At 36.0% G+C, this 17,403-nt stretch overlaps 1 protein-coding gene across 12 annotated transcripts in view; it reads right to left on the bottom strand.

The window, feature by feature from the left end:
- Window positions 1–1,832: 1,832 nt before the first annotated feature.
- Window positions 1,833–17,403, bottom strand: part of LOC127860147 (putative leucine-rich repeat-containing protein DDB_G0290503) — a 41,723-nt gene continuing 26,152 nt past the window's right edge. For all 12 annotated transcript variants that reach the window (XM_052398018.1, XM_052398023.1, XM_052398024.1 and 9 more), the window contains 3 exons: window positions 9,538–9,770; window positions 9,196–9,275; window positions 1,833–8,623 (listed from right to left, as the gene is read on the bottom strand). In XM_052398018.1, coding sequence (XP_052253978.1) covers window positions 8,424–8,623; window positions 9,196–9,275; window positions 9,538–9,770 — 513 coding nt within the window. In that variant the 3' untranslated portion in view covers window positions 1,833–8,423. The remainder of the gene's footprint in view (window positions 8,624–9,195; window positions 9,276–9,537; window positions 9,771–17,403) is intronic.

The raw sequence follows: 17,403 nt of genomic DNA, 5'->3' as shown, positions 1-17,403 counted from the left end.
GGCCTACGAAAAGGTACGGACGACTACGCTGTCGTTACGAACAAGTACGGATCACTACGGTTTAGTACGGACTGCTACGGTCGATACATTCGTAGCAATTTTTTTGAACATGTTCAAAATTTGTCAAGAGTTGCTACGGACATTCAAAAACTACTACGACTGATCACGGATCAAGTACGGAGAGCCACGGTCCAGTAGGGATAGCTACGAACTAAGCCGAAAAGTAGCTCGATCTTAGCTCTTATTCGTGACAGTGTGACCAAGGCATGACATTGACCTTTGGATAGGGACACAGGTAGTACATGTGACACACTGAATTCTCATGGTGGTTATTTGTGTAAGTAATTTCAAAATGGAACTATGAATTACAAAGTTACAGTCCAGACAAGCTGTTTCGTGTCCTTGAAATTTGGAGTCGAGAAGTGTTGCGTGCGCTTTTTTGTGTTTAAACCTTGTGCACAATTATTTTTAAAGCTTTCGACATAATATTATGGCAAAGGTATGTCTGTGACTAGAATATCAAAGCTGTTTGATGGCAAAATTGTACCTGTGACCTCTAGTCTGACCCTGAAGTTACGGACTTGGATTTTACACACGACAGACATACAGACGGTCGGACGGACAGACAGATGGTCAGACGAACGGACAGACAGACATACGGTCGGACGAACGGACAGACAGACGGATAGATCGGACGAACAGACACATAGACAGACAGACAGACGAAGAGGTATAAACAGTCGACTTCTTGGATGATATTTTGTTTTCGTTTTAGTTGTTATAGGAAACTCCCCTCACCAATCCCCCTCCCTAGAGGCTATTTGAACAAACGAAATGTTCTTGTATTCGCCTTGTTAATGCTGGACTTGAACCGTTGCGGCGCCAGTATGAAGTCGATCTTGTGTTGTACTTGCCCGTTTGGAGCATGCAAGGTCGCTGTTCTTGACGGTTTGTGTGAGTGCAGCGTGTTGGCAAGGGTGAGATGGTTGCTTCTGGCGAACTCCAGAAGTCTCTCCGAAGCCAAATGTTCCTTCTGTCCATGACCAGTCTTGGTATGCGTCTTGTCCAACCTTGGCATTCCAGTCGCCTTGGACAATTAGAATGTCTTTCCTAGGGATCTTGCATATGATGCACTCGAATTTTTCATAGTTCTGTTTACTCTCATCGTCTTTGTAGTCAGCTGTTGGTGCGTAGACCTGGATGAGTTTGATGTTGTAACGTTTCGCTGATAAACGGATGGAAATGAGTATGATGGAGACTGGTGTGTTAGTGGTTCTGCTGGTGACTACCTCCTTCCTGAAGATGAAAGCAACCCCGTAGCGATGTATAGAATCCTCACAGCTGAGTCATATCTTATGCCCTTCGTCTGTTGATTTTTCTCCGATTTCGAAATTTCAGTTTTTAAAATAAATACTAAGGGTAAAAAAAATACAAACCTCGCCTTATTATCACTAAATTCCTCACAACGTCGCATGACAGAGCTTCATAAGATTTAACTAGTTGTTCCGATATCCATTAACTAGACATACTGATTAGCATTTTTAGTTTGACACTTTACTTTCAATGTTTACTTTGTACTACGCCATCAAAGGTTGTTGATTAAAAGATACTACATTCAACAATAGTTTCGATGATGCATATTTGGTCTATGATGTACATGTATATCAACCCCGGTATAACCGACGAGGAAACATATTTACTTATTTGCTGCGGATAAACACGGGCATCCCATTTTAGACCAACTTCGGCTTACTTGCTACAATGTTAATAGTAACAACATAATATTTCCTTCACATGTACTGTATCAAAACTTAAATAATAACAAAACAATCTTTACAGTTTAAATGTTTTACTTAAATAACTTTTGTTCGCAGAATCTAAGTGATACTTCGTTAGCTACAAAAAACATGCTTCATATATAACATGTTCATAAGTTATCGATTCTGAATACGGGCCCAATAGTCGAATAAAGATATGCGGTTGAGAATCTAAAGGAACAAATTTACGCATATGTGGCACAATATTTTCGGACTGAAATAAATGGTTTTAAATAAATGCCGCAAAAAATCTGTATTGTTTGCGACAGAGAAAAAAATGAAGTAAATAATCTACAATGTTTATTGTTAAGTTTTATTGCATGCAAGTTATCAACCACGAATCAATTTTGTAATTATTTGTTTTATTGTGTATGCAAGACTGATACAATACTATTGAAATTTTCATATAACTAATATTATAATATTACAGTCAAATACATGTTAAGTATATGTTTTATATTTTAAAGAACGTGAAAGTAATTTTTAGATCAGCACAGTCACTTGTGCTAAATTAATAAAGAAAGTAAGTAAGATAGGTCAATGTCGAATGCTTATAAGGAAAGAAATTGCTGATGAGTGTCACTGAGCGTTATTCCGATGATAAAGCTATATGATATACATAAGGTAAATGCTTTGTTCGATTATAACCATTTATCATACCGATAAATGTTTTATAAAGCGCAAGTGGTGGTGGTATCTTAACTTGGTCTCTACATAAAAGGTAGGTAAATATTACCCCTTTATGTACATTATTTTCATAGGATTTCTTTTCGGTTAAGTCTATCATTGATAAAATATTGACAACATTTAAAATTTAAATAACATTTAGACTCAAAATACAGATAAATAATTAAACGCGTGAACTACCAAGCTGAGTTTCCAAAAACAATTTTGCAGCAAGCAAACAAATCGCCAGGCACATACGTTTATGATGATGTTATCACTTGAGAAGTTGATAGCCTTATTTTAAGGACGTCTGTTCTATCTAACGTAACTTACAATGATTTTTTTGTAATTTATTACTTAAAGCGACATAAAGTTGTGAGAAACCCCATAGAAATTCTACCTGGGTTTGGTAATTGATCAACAGTCACCATAACAATCACCAACAGTGCTTTTCAATTCAGAACATAGGCAACATACTTGGACAGATGGTTACATAGTTTACCTATAAGCATACTTTTGACGAAAAAACTGGCTAAACACACCTCCAACTAACTATACCGCCTCTCATTATAGGGGATAATCGAATTCATTTGTAAGATGATAATCACTCGGTATTTTACTTTTCATTCAAGAACGTGTACATGCTGGTTCGTTGCATGTAGCCCTGTGCAAACATAGAGCAAAATTACATCGAATACGTTCCAGAAATGTTCGAATAGTCGCCTTCACAGATTTGGTCATTCGGTTGAGCCTTATTCGTTTAACTAGGGCACTGACTTTCTTCACTGCAAGTTGCCACTTGATCGCAGATAGATCGTCCTCTGTTATGTCAGCCACATCCTTGAAAATCTCTCATTATGTCTGAACGTTGGCCTATGTTGCAGCAGCAGAAAAACGCATGTAAAAAGGGAATTGTTAGCTATAGACATTTCACATGTGTACATGTAAACTGCCTTGTGAATGCATACCATTTGTCGGGGTAACGTCTTTCACCGATAGTCGATGGATCCAACTTGATTTTTTGTGATAATTGTGGATTCTGCCATACATGATTTGTTAGATTATTAATCTGCATGGCGGCTATCAAGGTAGCAGAAAATGCTTTGCAAAGATCCTGTGAAGTCCAATCGCAAACCGTGAGCGGGCACCGTAAAGCTTGCATGATGTAGTAGCAATCTAAAATGAGTATCAACATCTTTCAACGAGTGTTTAATCTTAAAGAATAACTACTACCCCTGAATATTCAGAACAAATTTACTGATACAACGATAATAAAGTTTCAAACCCTTCATAAATTCGTTATAAGTTAAATGCCAAAGGTAACAATATGTTGTTTGCTTTTTTTTCGCATCTGAAAGCATATTTTTTTCTTCTACTGGGGGTATTGAGACAAAGCTAATTGTTTTTAGAGTGGAGGTTAAGAACTGCGTAGTAAACTTCATATTAGTATTTACACTATAAACTTCCGCGGTAATTAAGAAAACACCATATTTACAATGCATTGTATTCATCTCTGTTTTCTCACAGATAAATGTAACTTCTACTCAAAATATTTTTCTTATCTTCTATGACGACTGATAAAACTATTGTCTTTAGCTAATCTGCGCTGACATGAGAAGATATTGACATTTGGAAAGACTTTTGATTAAAATAAAACGCGAACTTATATATCTAAATGTTCGACTTTTTTTAACAGAATGAGATGAGAAATAACAGTGACATGTTGTTGAATTTATAGTACGGGAATACAGTTCTTAGCAAAACTAAATAACAACCAGTGTTTTCAGCAAGAGTACAGAATTCCATGAGCATTCTTAACATGTTAAAGTCGACACAAAAAAATCGGTTCTACCGACACGGAAGCCACACCGAGACTCAGGGTAGATTCGTGCTGCAAGAGTCTGAATTCGGTTTAGAACAGTGCGGGAAAACCCTTCCCAACCACGCTATCAGCAGAGAGATGCCTTTGTAGTTATTTCCGTTATTACGGTGACACTTGTTCTTGTATAGGGTGACAATGGTGGCATCTTGCGTGTAATGACGTTCTGCGCAATCTTCACAAAACACTTAGCAGAAAATTAGGCAGAGGCTTATGTATGGTTGTTTTCTGTTCCGTATTTGATTGCCCTAGGTGAGGTGTCGTCTCTTCCTGGGGTTTGCCACAGCTCAGCGAGTCGATGGCTTTGGAAAGTTCTTTGACAGCGGGTCGGGTGTCAAGCTCATCCATTACGTGCAAGTCACTGATTGCGTCTATGATAGGCTATGTGACACCAGTAACTCTTATCATAGCTCTGAGAAAATCTCTATCCATGTTTTTTATTTTTTCCGTTAGTCGCGGTCAGTGATCGCCTCCCTAGTGGAAGACTTAATTTGAGCGGACTTATTGACCTCGGGGCCAACTGCAAGCTTGAGAGCGTCGCACATGCCAGGCACGTTCCCATAGTCGGCTGAACGCTAGATGATTTCTGAAAGCTGCAGCAAGTTGTCATTGGTTCAGCTTCAAAATATACGTTAAGCTAAGAGATACCTCTCGTCATAATCCGAGCCTGAACACCATTTCAAACAAAAGCCAAATGAACCGACAGAAGACATGCTCCGTAGTCGTTTTTTCCAAAGGCATTACCTTCATCTTTTCAATAACTTCGACATCTCTTGAAACTGGAATGCGCACAGCTATAGTTTCAGTCTTTATTTATATAGAATATCTTGGTAAGGCCTTCTTAATTTCGTCTCTAATGGCACATAAAGCGTTTAGATCGTATTTGCGAATGTCCGCAGAAGTTGAAGGCACGCGCTTTTTTTTGACGAAGCTAGTCTGATTCAAATGCATATTGAGTTTACCTTTTTGCCAGAGACATGTCAAGAAAAGTTATTATTATTTAGTATACATTTTTATATACAAGTTAAGCAAATATAATGTTCAAGTTAGCATAAGCGTTTTAACACAATTTTATACACTACCGTCACCAGTAAAATAATCAAATACAAATAAAGCTTTTGATATAACAGCAAATTAGGAGGTATATATATGAATTATAACATCTCATCAAAATCAATATATAATCGAACAGGCCGTGATGGCCCTAATGCATCTGAGTTAAAAGAACAACTATTGTTTAGGACTTGATCTGGTGAACTATTTGTCCCCACACTTGACCAAAACTTAAACATGACATTGAAATGCGACCTCTAGAGTTGTAACTACGTTTTTCTAAGATTTGACCTTGCCACCAAGTATTTGAATGAATGTGACCCAAAATCGAACCGCACTTAAGTATTACCAAGATAAACATTTTTATAGGGATGATCTTGATTGAGTCATAAATTTGGCCTCTATGGTGGTAACAATGTTTTTCTACGATTTGGCCTAGTGACCTTGGTTTTAAACGAATGTGACCTAGATTTGAACACAGTCTCGATATTGTTTAGATAAACATTCTGATAATTTTCACAAATATTTAGCCATCAATATCGCCTCTAAAATGGTACATTTGTCTAGAATTGACCATGTGACCTTGTTGTTAACGCCTGCGACACGAATTCAAACTTTGCTTAGATATTGTCATGATACAAATTTAGACCAGGTTTATCAAGGAAGAATTATAAATGCGGCTTCAATAGTGTTAACAATGTTTTCCTAAGATTTGATCTGGTGACCTAGTTTTAGACACACCTGACCCAAATCGGAACTTGGCCTAATTGTCAAGATTCTGACCAAAGTTTAATCAAGATTAAGACACACATTTGGCCTCTATGGGGTAAAGAGATTTATCTAACATTTGACATGGTGAACCGGTATTTAAACCTTGTGAACTTGATTTAAACTTTGCCTAGTTATTTCAAGATAACCAGTCTGACCAAGTTTTATCAAGGTTGAGACATACAGGAGGCCTTTAGGAAATAACAAGGTGTATATTAATTTGACATGGTGGCCTCGTTTTAGGACCCACACAATCAAGATTAAAACTATTCCTTGATATTGTCAAAATAAACATTCTGACCAAATTTCATCAAGATTAGATTAGAAAAGTTACCTCTATAGAGGAAACAAGCTGAAGGTTTACAGTAAATGACACTCTATGCAGAACGCCGGACACTGAGTTACCACAATAACTGAACATAAACCCTTATAATAAATATTGATATCACAAGTGATAACATAATGTAGTTAAGAAATCATCTATTAAAAAGACTTTAAATCTATTAAAAAGACTAAGTTAAATTATTATTTGCAATAACACTATTAAAATATAAGCAACAAAACTAAATTTCAGGCCACGATTTCTGAACTTTTTTCAAAGACAACTGTCACAAGCCCCTTACTCCATCAAACAAAACTTCACTTAAATTCATGCTACAACACAATATATTGTGATTTTTCAGACATAGGATACTAACATCTTTGTCATTTAATATTTATTTTGTAAAACGATAAAAATTCCAATTTTATGCAGAGAGAAAATATATAAATTTATTAAGCTTTCCTACTTTAAAACAGACAAATGATTCAGGACTAGTTAACATGCAGGAAATCAGTACCATTTTTTATTATAAGCAAGTGATCAATAGCCAACCAATTACAAAAAAAAAACACGTACAAAAGAACAAGTAGTTTTGTTGAATAGATATCCCAAATGCATTGTGCTCATGAATTGCAATTCTCATAAACATCTATACACCCCAGAAGTTTCATGTTGAAATCTTGTATGGTATCTGAGATATAGCCCTGAAAAGGATGTATATGGCTATAGTTCTTAAGCATGGCGCTTCTGCTCATTGATATCAACAAACCCATGCAGTTTCATTGTAAAATCTTGTATATTTTCTGAAATATAACTCAAGTTACAATAAAAACAACCAAGGGAAATAACACAATGAAAAAGTTTGAACAATTGACAATGTCTGATTTTCGTTACCCATCACCCTTTTAATAATTAAAAATGAAAATTTCTTTTAATACATCTTATATTAACAGATCATACACTTTTACTTAATATCTATTAATTGTCACGAAAACAATTATTTCACCAAAGGCTATATAATTCTTTGGTGAAACTTGTCAACTAGAACTAAAACAACAAGAAACCGTCGGAAACGGGTGATGCTCCCCAAATGTTTTTTTTTTGTCAAAATATTGCACTTTATATTCATATAAAAGGAAACGTCTTGAGGGGCATAACTTTGGACAAAATAATACGATGGATGGTTAAGCAACTTAAAAATTTCAAAGGGCCATAACTCTCTAAATAAATCATCTAACCAGAACCCACAAATAACATGCGCATCTCCTCAAGGTAGTTAAGCTTCTGATAAAGCTTCATTGAATTCCAGTCAGTAGTTGGGGAGTAATAGCCCGAATAAGAATTGCACTATATGTACAGTTTATAGAAAATTTCAAAGGGCCATAACTCTGTGAAAAAGCATCCGACCAGAACCGGCTGATAATATGCACATCTCCTCTTGGTAGTGAAGCTTCCCATAAAGTTTAATTGAATGCCGGTCATTAACTGCTGAGAAATAGCCCGGACAAGAATTGCACTATATGTACAGTTAATGGAAATTTTCAAAGGGCCATAACTCTGTGAAAAATCACCTGACCGGAACCCGCTGATAATATGCACATCTCCTCTTGGTAGTGAAGCTTCCCATAAAGTTTCATTGAATTTTGGTCATTAGTTGCTGAAAAATAGCCCGTACAAAAATTGTGCACAGACGGACACACGGACGCACGGACGGACAGACGAAGCGGCGACTATATGCTCCCCCTAAATTTTTGGGGGGAGCATAAAAATCTAGTACATTGTTTCTAAAAAAAAATTAAAATGTCTCATTTTTATTACATAGACATAACAATCTCAAATAAAGTTTTCAAATGAATCATTTACACTCAGCCTTCTAGTTGGCTTACTCTTCAGGGCAGGTGCCACTAGAAAACGTTCTTCAGTTAAGCGCCTCTCTGAGAGCTTGTTTCAATGCATCCTTCTGACGGTCATTCAGCTGATCATAGGTACTAATAAACCGGTTATGCGTCTCAAGAGTCTTCAACTGCGGCTGCCTGTTAATGCAGTAAATCTCTGTGCTGTACAAATCTTGTATGCGCCTGGATCCACGGTGGTTCACATACAAAATAACTAAGACGCCTGTCAAACAATAAAAAAATGTTTTGTTTCCTTTATATAAATTGAATCATAGTCTACATTACAGGATTAAAGTACACCATTTGTAACCTATTAAAATTAAAAATGCATCTGAGGGTATGCAACACTCCACAGGCTTAAAAATGGCTGCCAGCAGCTTAAGACCATTTGCTTTTTTAATTTGGTTTTGTGTATGAAAGACAGAACAATTTGAGCAACATTGTACAACATCCTAGACAGACTTATCTTCTTTAAGCCAATATACATTTCCTGGAAAATTATTTCGATATCAAGCCTGTGAGATGTGATAAAAATAATTTTTTAATATTTCAAAACTACTATAGTCAATGTACTGAGGCAAGTTATAATTCTTAACACATAAAACATACAAAGGTAAATATTTCCATACACCATGCACCAATACTTATGTGTTCAGGGTTTTACACTCTTTTTAACAATAAATATTCAACAAACCATAATAATGTATAAGGTTTTAGTGAATCAATGATTATCTTTCCATATGCAACATTAAATTGTGCACAACAAAAGTTATGGCAAAGCCTGTTAAACAATACCTCCTAATTTGCTGACAGCCTCGTATGTTGTCCTTTTCATGTCACCCAATCCAATACCAGGCTCCTCTATTATAACATGCCTGCATAAAGAATAGAAACGCTTCTGTTTTAAGAAATTCATTTTCAAATCTTGTAGTGTGAATCATAGGAATTGTACACCTGATTTTTTAAGAGAAAACAGTGCACAATGATATGTGTCATGTATGTCCAAACAATACCCAAATAATAAACATTTACTTTAAACTTTCATATATCTTGTCTTTAAATTATTTTTTCCTCTTTTTGCAACAATCACATTTTTGGTGAAAAGCAACTGTGAACCAAGAGAGAAAATTATTTTACCTTTCAGAAAATTCAACGCACATGATGTACATTTTACAGTGGGGTAAACGAGGAATGTCTGTATGCTTTGTGATTTCATGCATTATGTCAGCAAAGCCACTGGTGCTGAGTGCCGATCTGACGAGAGCTTGGTATTCTGCGCTCCGATTTAACTTAAAGCTGATGATGCAAACCGTACTGCCAAGAACTGGTCGATTAGGAACTGCACTGAGTGCTTGTTGTGCTTCACTAACCTAGAACAATCATATTGCAATGTTAAAAGCATAATTGTAAACAAGAGCACCTCATAACGGGTGCCACGCTCGGCTGCGAAAGCTTGTCAGATTTTTTTTTTTTTTTTAGAGGTCACAGTGACCTTGACCTTTGACCTAGTGACCCAAAATGGGTGTGGCGTGTAGAAGTCATCAAGGTGCATTTACATGATGAAGTTTCAAAGTTGTAGGTGGAAGCATTTAGATTTTAGAGGCAATGTTAAGGTTTTTGTTAAAGTTTTATATTAGAGGTCACAGTGGCCTTGACCTAGTGACCCAAAAATGGGTGTGGCATGTAGAACTCATCAAGGTGCAACCACATATGAAGTTTCAAAGTTGTAGGTGGAAGCACTTTGATTTTAGAGCCTATGTTAAAGTTTGATATTAGAGGTCACAGTGACCTTGACCTTTGACCTTGTGACTGAAAAATGGGTGTGGCGTGTAGAACTCATTAAGGTGCATCTACATATGAAGTTTCAAAGTTGTAGGTGGAAGCACTTTGATTTTAGAGCCAATGTTAAGGTTTTAGCACGACGCCTACGGCGGACGGCTATGACAATAGCTCGGGTTTTCTCCGAAAACAGCCTCGCTAAAAAAATTAGATTAAGTACAAATCACCAATATGTCTTTGACGATGTAAGATATTTAGACAATGTGTTTAGGCCCCAATAGGAAGGTATATAATGATCACATTGTGTCGTTTTAGTCCTTTTTGATGTTCTGTCCATATCACTTCTTGTCCAAAGCACAAGTCAGTATTGAATGGATTTAAATAAAATTACATAAAAAAGGCTTTTAGGGGAAGTGCTGAGACAGAAGAAGAACAATCACTCTTACCTCAGCATTTACTGGGCTCAGTTTTTGAGCGCAGCAAAGCTCTCTTAGTATTTCAGATATTTGAAGTAAACTTTTTCTATTGATAGCGAAAACTGAGAAAAAGAACCACACTTATCTCATCAGTATTGTAGGAGGTTTTCAAATTGCTTATTGTGTGTAAAGTTTGTATAGAGTGGTACATAACTACCTACTGAAAGTATTGAAGGCAATCAAATGAACCTTAATATAGTGAAAGATCAAATAAGAGATAAGTCAATCGCAAGAATCATAACTCTCTCTTCATTTTTTACAAATTAAAGGCCCATGGTTTGCTATGTAACAAAAGTAAATTCATAAGTACTGAATTGAATCAAATAAAAATTCCTTTATTTATACAATGAAAGGAACTGAAGTTTACAACAACCATACATTTGTCTGTAAAATCCTCTTTAGGTTCTTTAGTGTTTTTTAGTTATTTCCCTTTGCTTATTTTTGTACAAAACATGGTGTAATTTTCTTAAGTAAAGGTTACTGGAACAGTATTGGTTTCAAATGAAATTGCATATAGTTATAAAAAGCTTGAGGGGTCATCTACTGTCCAAGGCCAATGCCCATGTGAAGTATCAAGCCATATGGTCAATTTATTGACAAGTTATTGATCGGAAACAATTTTCACACTAATTGTGACAGTGACCTTGACTTTTGACCTAGTGACCCCAATTTCAATAGTGGTCATCTACTGTCCAAGGCCAATGAACATGGAAAGTATCAAGCCAATCAGTCGATTCGTTGAAGAGTTATTGATTGTAAATGAGCTGGTCTATACTGACAGACCAACATCAAGCAAAACAATATACCCCCTCTTCTTCAAAGGGGGGGCATACAAAAATATTAACAAGATTCAATTGTAACATTGATAACAAGAGCACCGCATAACAGGTGCCACACTCAGCTGCAAAAGCTTGTAAGAAATTATTATTTTTTTTTGTCACAGTGACCTAGACCTTTGACCTAGTGACCCAACAAGAGATGTGTTTGCCAGAAACACAATGCCCCCTACTGCGCCACTTTTTTAAAATAAAATTTATTTTTATTATTTGACAGGTATAGAAATCATCTCCCTTTAAAGCTTATTACTTCCCTTGGGTTTTGTCCAATCCAACCGGGACGAGGGGGGGGGGGGTCTGTAAACAGTCAAAAATGACCAAGTCAGACATCACTGACAACCTAGGCTATAGCCAGAGTTCATCATGTATCTATGGACATTATTCCACTGGTATTTAATGAAAACTAGCATTCACAAATTAGAACAGGTAAAAAAATGATAATTATATCATTTAAAACAAGAGATGTGTTCATCAGAAACACAATGCCCCCTATTGCGCCGCTTTGAAATAAAATTGCTATTTAACATTTGGCAGGTATAGAAATCATCTCCCTTTAAAGCTTATTACTTCCCTTGAATTTTGTCCAATGGTTTAATAGAGAGCATAGCCAGATTTGATCATGTATCTATGGACACAAGTCCACAGGTATGTAATGAACATGAAAGAAAATTAATGATAATTATATCATTAAAAAAACAACTTTGACAAATCAATCATTTGAGCTATAAATAATCAAAATAATCAATCTGTACAGTAACTTCAATTCTTGGTAAGGAAATATATAATATGGCATTTATAATTAAATAAATTATTTCCCTTGAAAATAATTGTCTCCAACAAATAACTAAAAGCCACTACCGTGACTGTAGATTCACCACTCAAAATGTGCAGCTCCATGAGATACACATGCATGCCAAATATATCAAGTTGCTATGTTCAATATTAAATAGGTATCTCCCTTTAAAGCTTATTACTTCCCTTGGATTTGTAATTTTTACCGTAGACCGTTAAGGATGACCTTGACCTTTTACCATGATGTGTTTATCAGAAACAAAATGCCACCTATTAACCGCTTTGATTTATTTAACAAAATTATATACTTTGGCAGGTCAGATAACTATGTCCATTTAAAGCTTATTACTTCCCTTGGATTTTTTTTTTTTTAACCCTAGACCTTGAAGGATGATGTTCACCTTGAAATTTTACCACTCAAAATGTGCAGCTTCATGTGATACACGTGCATGCCAAGTATCAAGTTGCTATCTTCAATATTTAAAAAGTTATGGCCAATGTTAAGGTTTTAGCACGACCCCTACGCCGGACGAGCTGGCTATGACAATAGCTCGGGTTTTCTCCGAAAACAGCCGAGCTAAAAATGGAGACATTTATGTTTCAGTTAAAAAGATCATTTCACCACCCGGAAACATACTTTAAGGTAAAAACCAAACTTGTTGGCATTTGGAAATCACATTTTCTAGCAGTGTATTTGTTAAATTTGCCTAAATTTTAAGGCAATTGGAAGACTCACTTAATTAAGCATGATTGCTATTCAAATATTTTTTAACAAGGGACAAAATTGTCACAAAAACAGGTTTTCAATATTTTAAAAAGACTGATAAAGGGAGACAATTCAAAATGTGCATTGTTACCCCCCCCCTTGTTTCAAATTCAATCTATTTTCACTCGTGGGACCTTGATTTCAATTTGAACAAAAAAGTATGATAAAGGAAGAAAACTCAAAATGTGCATTGTTACTGATTGTTCAGAGTTACCCCCCTTGTTTCAAAATCAATTTTTTATTTAGTCATGGCAACCTTGACCTTGGAGATATTGACGTAATTCTTTCCCTCGACACACCGTCCAATGATGGTGAACAAATGTGCCAAATGATTTTAAAATGTCACAATGAACGACATAGTTATGGCCCAGACAAGCTCATTTATGGCCATTTTTTACCTTTGAACTCAAAAGTGTGACCTTGACCTTGGAGATATTGACATAATTCTTTCACGCGACACACCGTCCAATGATGGTGAACAAATGTGCCAAATAATTTTAAAATCTCACAATGAACCACAAAGTAATGGCCCGGACGAGCTTGTTCCACCTGCCCTCCCTCCGACATTCGCCAATCTAATAACCAGTTTTTTCCTTCGGAAAACTTGGTTAAAAAGGTTTCAGACATGACATGATTGTGTCCAACACAAGAGATGTGTTTGTGAGAAACACAATGCCCCCTATTGCGCCGCTTTGAAATAAAATTTCAATATATCATTTGGCAGGTTTAGAAATTATCTCCCTTTTAAAGCTTATAACTTCCCTTGGATTGTATTTTTTTACATTTGACCTTGAAGGATGACCTTGACCTTTCACCACTCAATGTGCAGCTTCATGAGATAGACATGCATGTCAAATATCAAGTTGCTATCTTCAATATTGCAAAAGCTATGGCCAATGTTACAGTTTTCGGACGGACAGACAGACAGAGGGACAGACTGACGGACAGTTCAACTGCTATATGCCACCCTTCTGGTGGCAATAAAAAATAAATATTCTTACCTTCCCAACTGATAACCAATTTTATAACAAATTCAAATAATTTTCAGTAATTAGTTGGATGCTCACCACAGAAAAATTTGTAATCCAGAGGTATATGGCAAGATGATTTTTGGTTTTAACAATAAGACCACATAAGGGAAACTGTTCCGTCTCCTTAGCGAAATGTTTAATATGTCGTCGCTGTCGTTCTCAAACCTCGTAGCTACAAAATGCCAACTTTATAGGAGAGAGAAAAAACCGTCTAATTTTTTTATAACGATGTTTTAGAAATTGAAATTCTGTAAAAATACCAAACAAATGAAGCTGCAAAATACGGTATAAGCCGTAGACGCGTAAGTCATACTGATAAGTCATACTGACAGTCAGACATGGTAGCTACGATATTTTGTCACCACAGTTTTGTCATTTTTATGAGGTACGACAATTCGTCCTGATAGGAAACCGCGTAGTTGCAAATAATTTTTTTTATAAAAACGTTTTTGTCAAATTTATCCAAACGAAACGACGTACCTATAGGTGAAATGGCGTAGCTACGACTTTTCGCCGGGAAAAAAGCCAACAATCATTCTACAACATTTCGTCACTTGGCTTTTTCAAGGGCTCTGATTGGCGTAGAGCTACAGGATATAGCACAAAACACGCGCCAGACTTCATATATTCGGAAAAGACGAAAAAAATATTTTGAAAATTTTGGAGCTACGAGGTTTGAGAACGACAGCGACGATGTAAAACAAAGGATATCACTGAAACTCATGGCTGCTCCCAAATGATGAACTGTGTCAATGTATTGGTCAATAAAATTGGGTGGAAACAATTATTACTCAAGGGGCAATAACATCCTGAAAGTTCACTGAAGCATAACGAGAAGAAAATATGCATATTCCCAGTCTGTAGGGATACAGCATAATTTTTATAAAATATCATATGATTCAGATCATTAGTTCAGGTGATCTGACACAGAAACTTTAAATGTGTTAGACATATCATATAACTAATCAAAGGTCAACAACTGCAAAAATAATTATTGGAGTGTAAAAACACGAATATATATTCATGTGAACCCTCTAGGGATGCTGGGTATGAAGAAAATTAGTGTCCAAGATCAAATGAGGCAAGGAATTATTATTCAATGGACAATAACTCCTATCAAAATCAATGGTGCGGCATGTCCTTACAATATGCATATCCACAATATTAGGAAACTGCATAGGAGCTTTCAATTACTTTGGATCATTAATTCATAAAATGTTTTCCACCTAGAACAAATTATTAGTATTAATGAAATATTTCAATTAAACGTTTATCACTAAATCAAAAATCATAAGACTGGAACAAAAAGACAAAATTACACTTGTTCACCATATTGGTAAGCAGCCTATCGAGTTTCTGGAAACTAGCCCCAAAAAGAAATCAAACATTTTATTATAAAAAGCAATAACTCAATGAAAAATCAATAGACTAAAACAACCCAACAAAGATGCACATGTCACACTATTAGGAAGCTGCTTACCAAGTTTCATCATATTCAGACCATAAATGTCTGAGATCTCAAGCACACAAAAAAATAAACATCAATAATCAAAGGTCAATAATGCACTATAAAATCATCAGCTTCAACAAATTTAAAAGGATGCTTATGTTACCAATAAAGAGAAGCTGCATATCAAGCTCCATCAAAATTAAGAGTCTAAAACAATAATAAACAAAATGGCAATAATCCCCCTGGAAATTCAGTCAATCGGAAGATCTGACAAGGATGTCCATCCTTACCGGAAGCCGTATAACAAATTTCATCACATTTGTGTCATTATTTTCTGAGATATGTGTAAAATAGTAGTAAAGTATAAACATGAGTTGCGTTCTGAGGAAACTGGGCTTAATGCATGTGTGTAAAGTGTCGTCCCAGATTAGCCTGTGAAGCATGGTATTTTTAGTTTCAAGGAAGTCCCTCCTTACTGAAAATCAAGTTATGGCGGAAAGTGTCATCCCTGATTAGCCTGTGTGGACTGCACAGGCTAATCTGGGATGACACTTAACACACATGCATTAAGACCAGTTTTCTCAGAACAAGGCTCACATGTATATGAACAAGAGGGCCATGATGGCCCTAGCTTGCTCACCTGAGAGGAGTCCGTTCATTCAATCTTTACCAAATGACAACCTTGACCTAGATATTGTCCAGACAAACATCCTGGTCAAGTTTCATCATTATTGAACCAAAACTCTGGAGTATGGAGTGTAATTGTTTTTGTAAGATTTGACCTGGTTACCTATATTTTGAGTTGACTCCCCTTACCAAACATCAAACTTAATTGCTTACAAAAATAAATATTATGACCAAGATTCATAAAATCTGAAACAAAATTGTGACCTCTAGAGTATTTACAAGGATTTTGTATAATATAATGAAAATTTGGACAATCTAAGGGAAATAATTATGGCATTAATTATGTGATTTTGCTCATTATCAAACTTGACCGAGATCTTTCAGCAACTTTGATAAAGAATGCTTAAGAAAAATGAATGCTTAAGTGTTTACAAACCCAATGTGGACTGACGGACAGCAGACACAGACCAATCCTAAAATCTCACCTGAGCAATCAGGTGAGCTAAAAAGTGTGTTACACCGAACTGAGCAATTTTCAAACTTGTCAGAGAAATCAATAAAACCAAAGTATTGATTAAGTTTCATGATGATTAGGCAAAAAATGTGACTTCTATAGTGTTCGATCACAAGGTTTCTGTCTAGTCACATAAGCAAAACTGCCGCACCCCCTTGCAGCCATGTTTTTTTACCTATCGGGACCATTTGCAAACTCATCTGAGATATATATAAAACCAATCTTTTCACCAAGTTTCATGATGATTGGGCCAATAATGTGACTTCTAGAGTGTTCACAAGCTTTTTTTACTATATAAATATAAGAAAACTGCCCCCCCCCCCCCCCTGGCAGCCATGTTATTCAAATGACCGGAACCATTTTTTAACTCAACTCTCGTATCAATAAAACAAATGTTCTGACCAAATTTCATGAAAATTGGGCCAAAAATGTTACTTCTAGAGTGTTCACATGTTTTCACTATATACATTTAGAGAAAAATGCCCCGCCCACTGAGGGCCATGTTTTTTCACTGATCTGGACCATTTTCGAACTCGTCCGAGATATCAATAAAACCAATGTTTTGACCAGTTTTCATGATGATTGGACAAAAATTGTGACTTCTAGAGTGTTTACAAGGTTTCTCTATAGCTAAATCAGGAAAACTGCCCTGCCCACTGGCGGCCATGTTTTTCAACGGATCGGAACCACTTTTGAACTCAACCAACATATCATTAAGGCAAACATTTTGAC

The sequence above is a fragment of the Dreissena polymorpha genome, chromosome 15 (assembly GCF_020536995.1).
Source record: "Dreissena polymorpha isolate Duluth1 chromosome 15, UMN_Dpol_1.0, whole genome shotgun sequence".
In the NCBI taxonomy this organism is placed as follows: Eukaryota; Metazoa; Mollusca; class Bivalvia; order Myida; family Dreissenidae; genus Dreissena; species Dreissena polymorpha.
The sequence above is the reverse complement of the archived record's forward strand: the minus strand, read 5'-3'. Positions and strand labels throughout refer to the sequence as shown.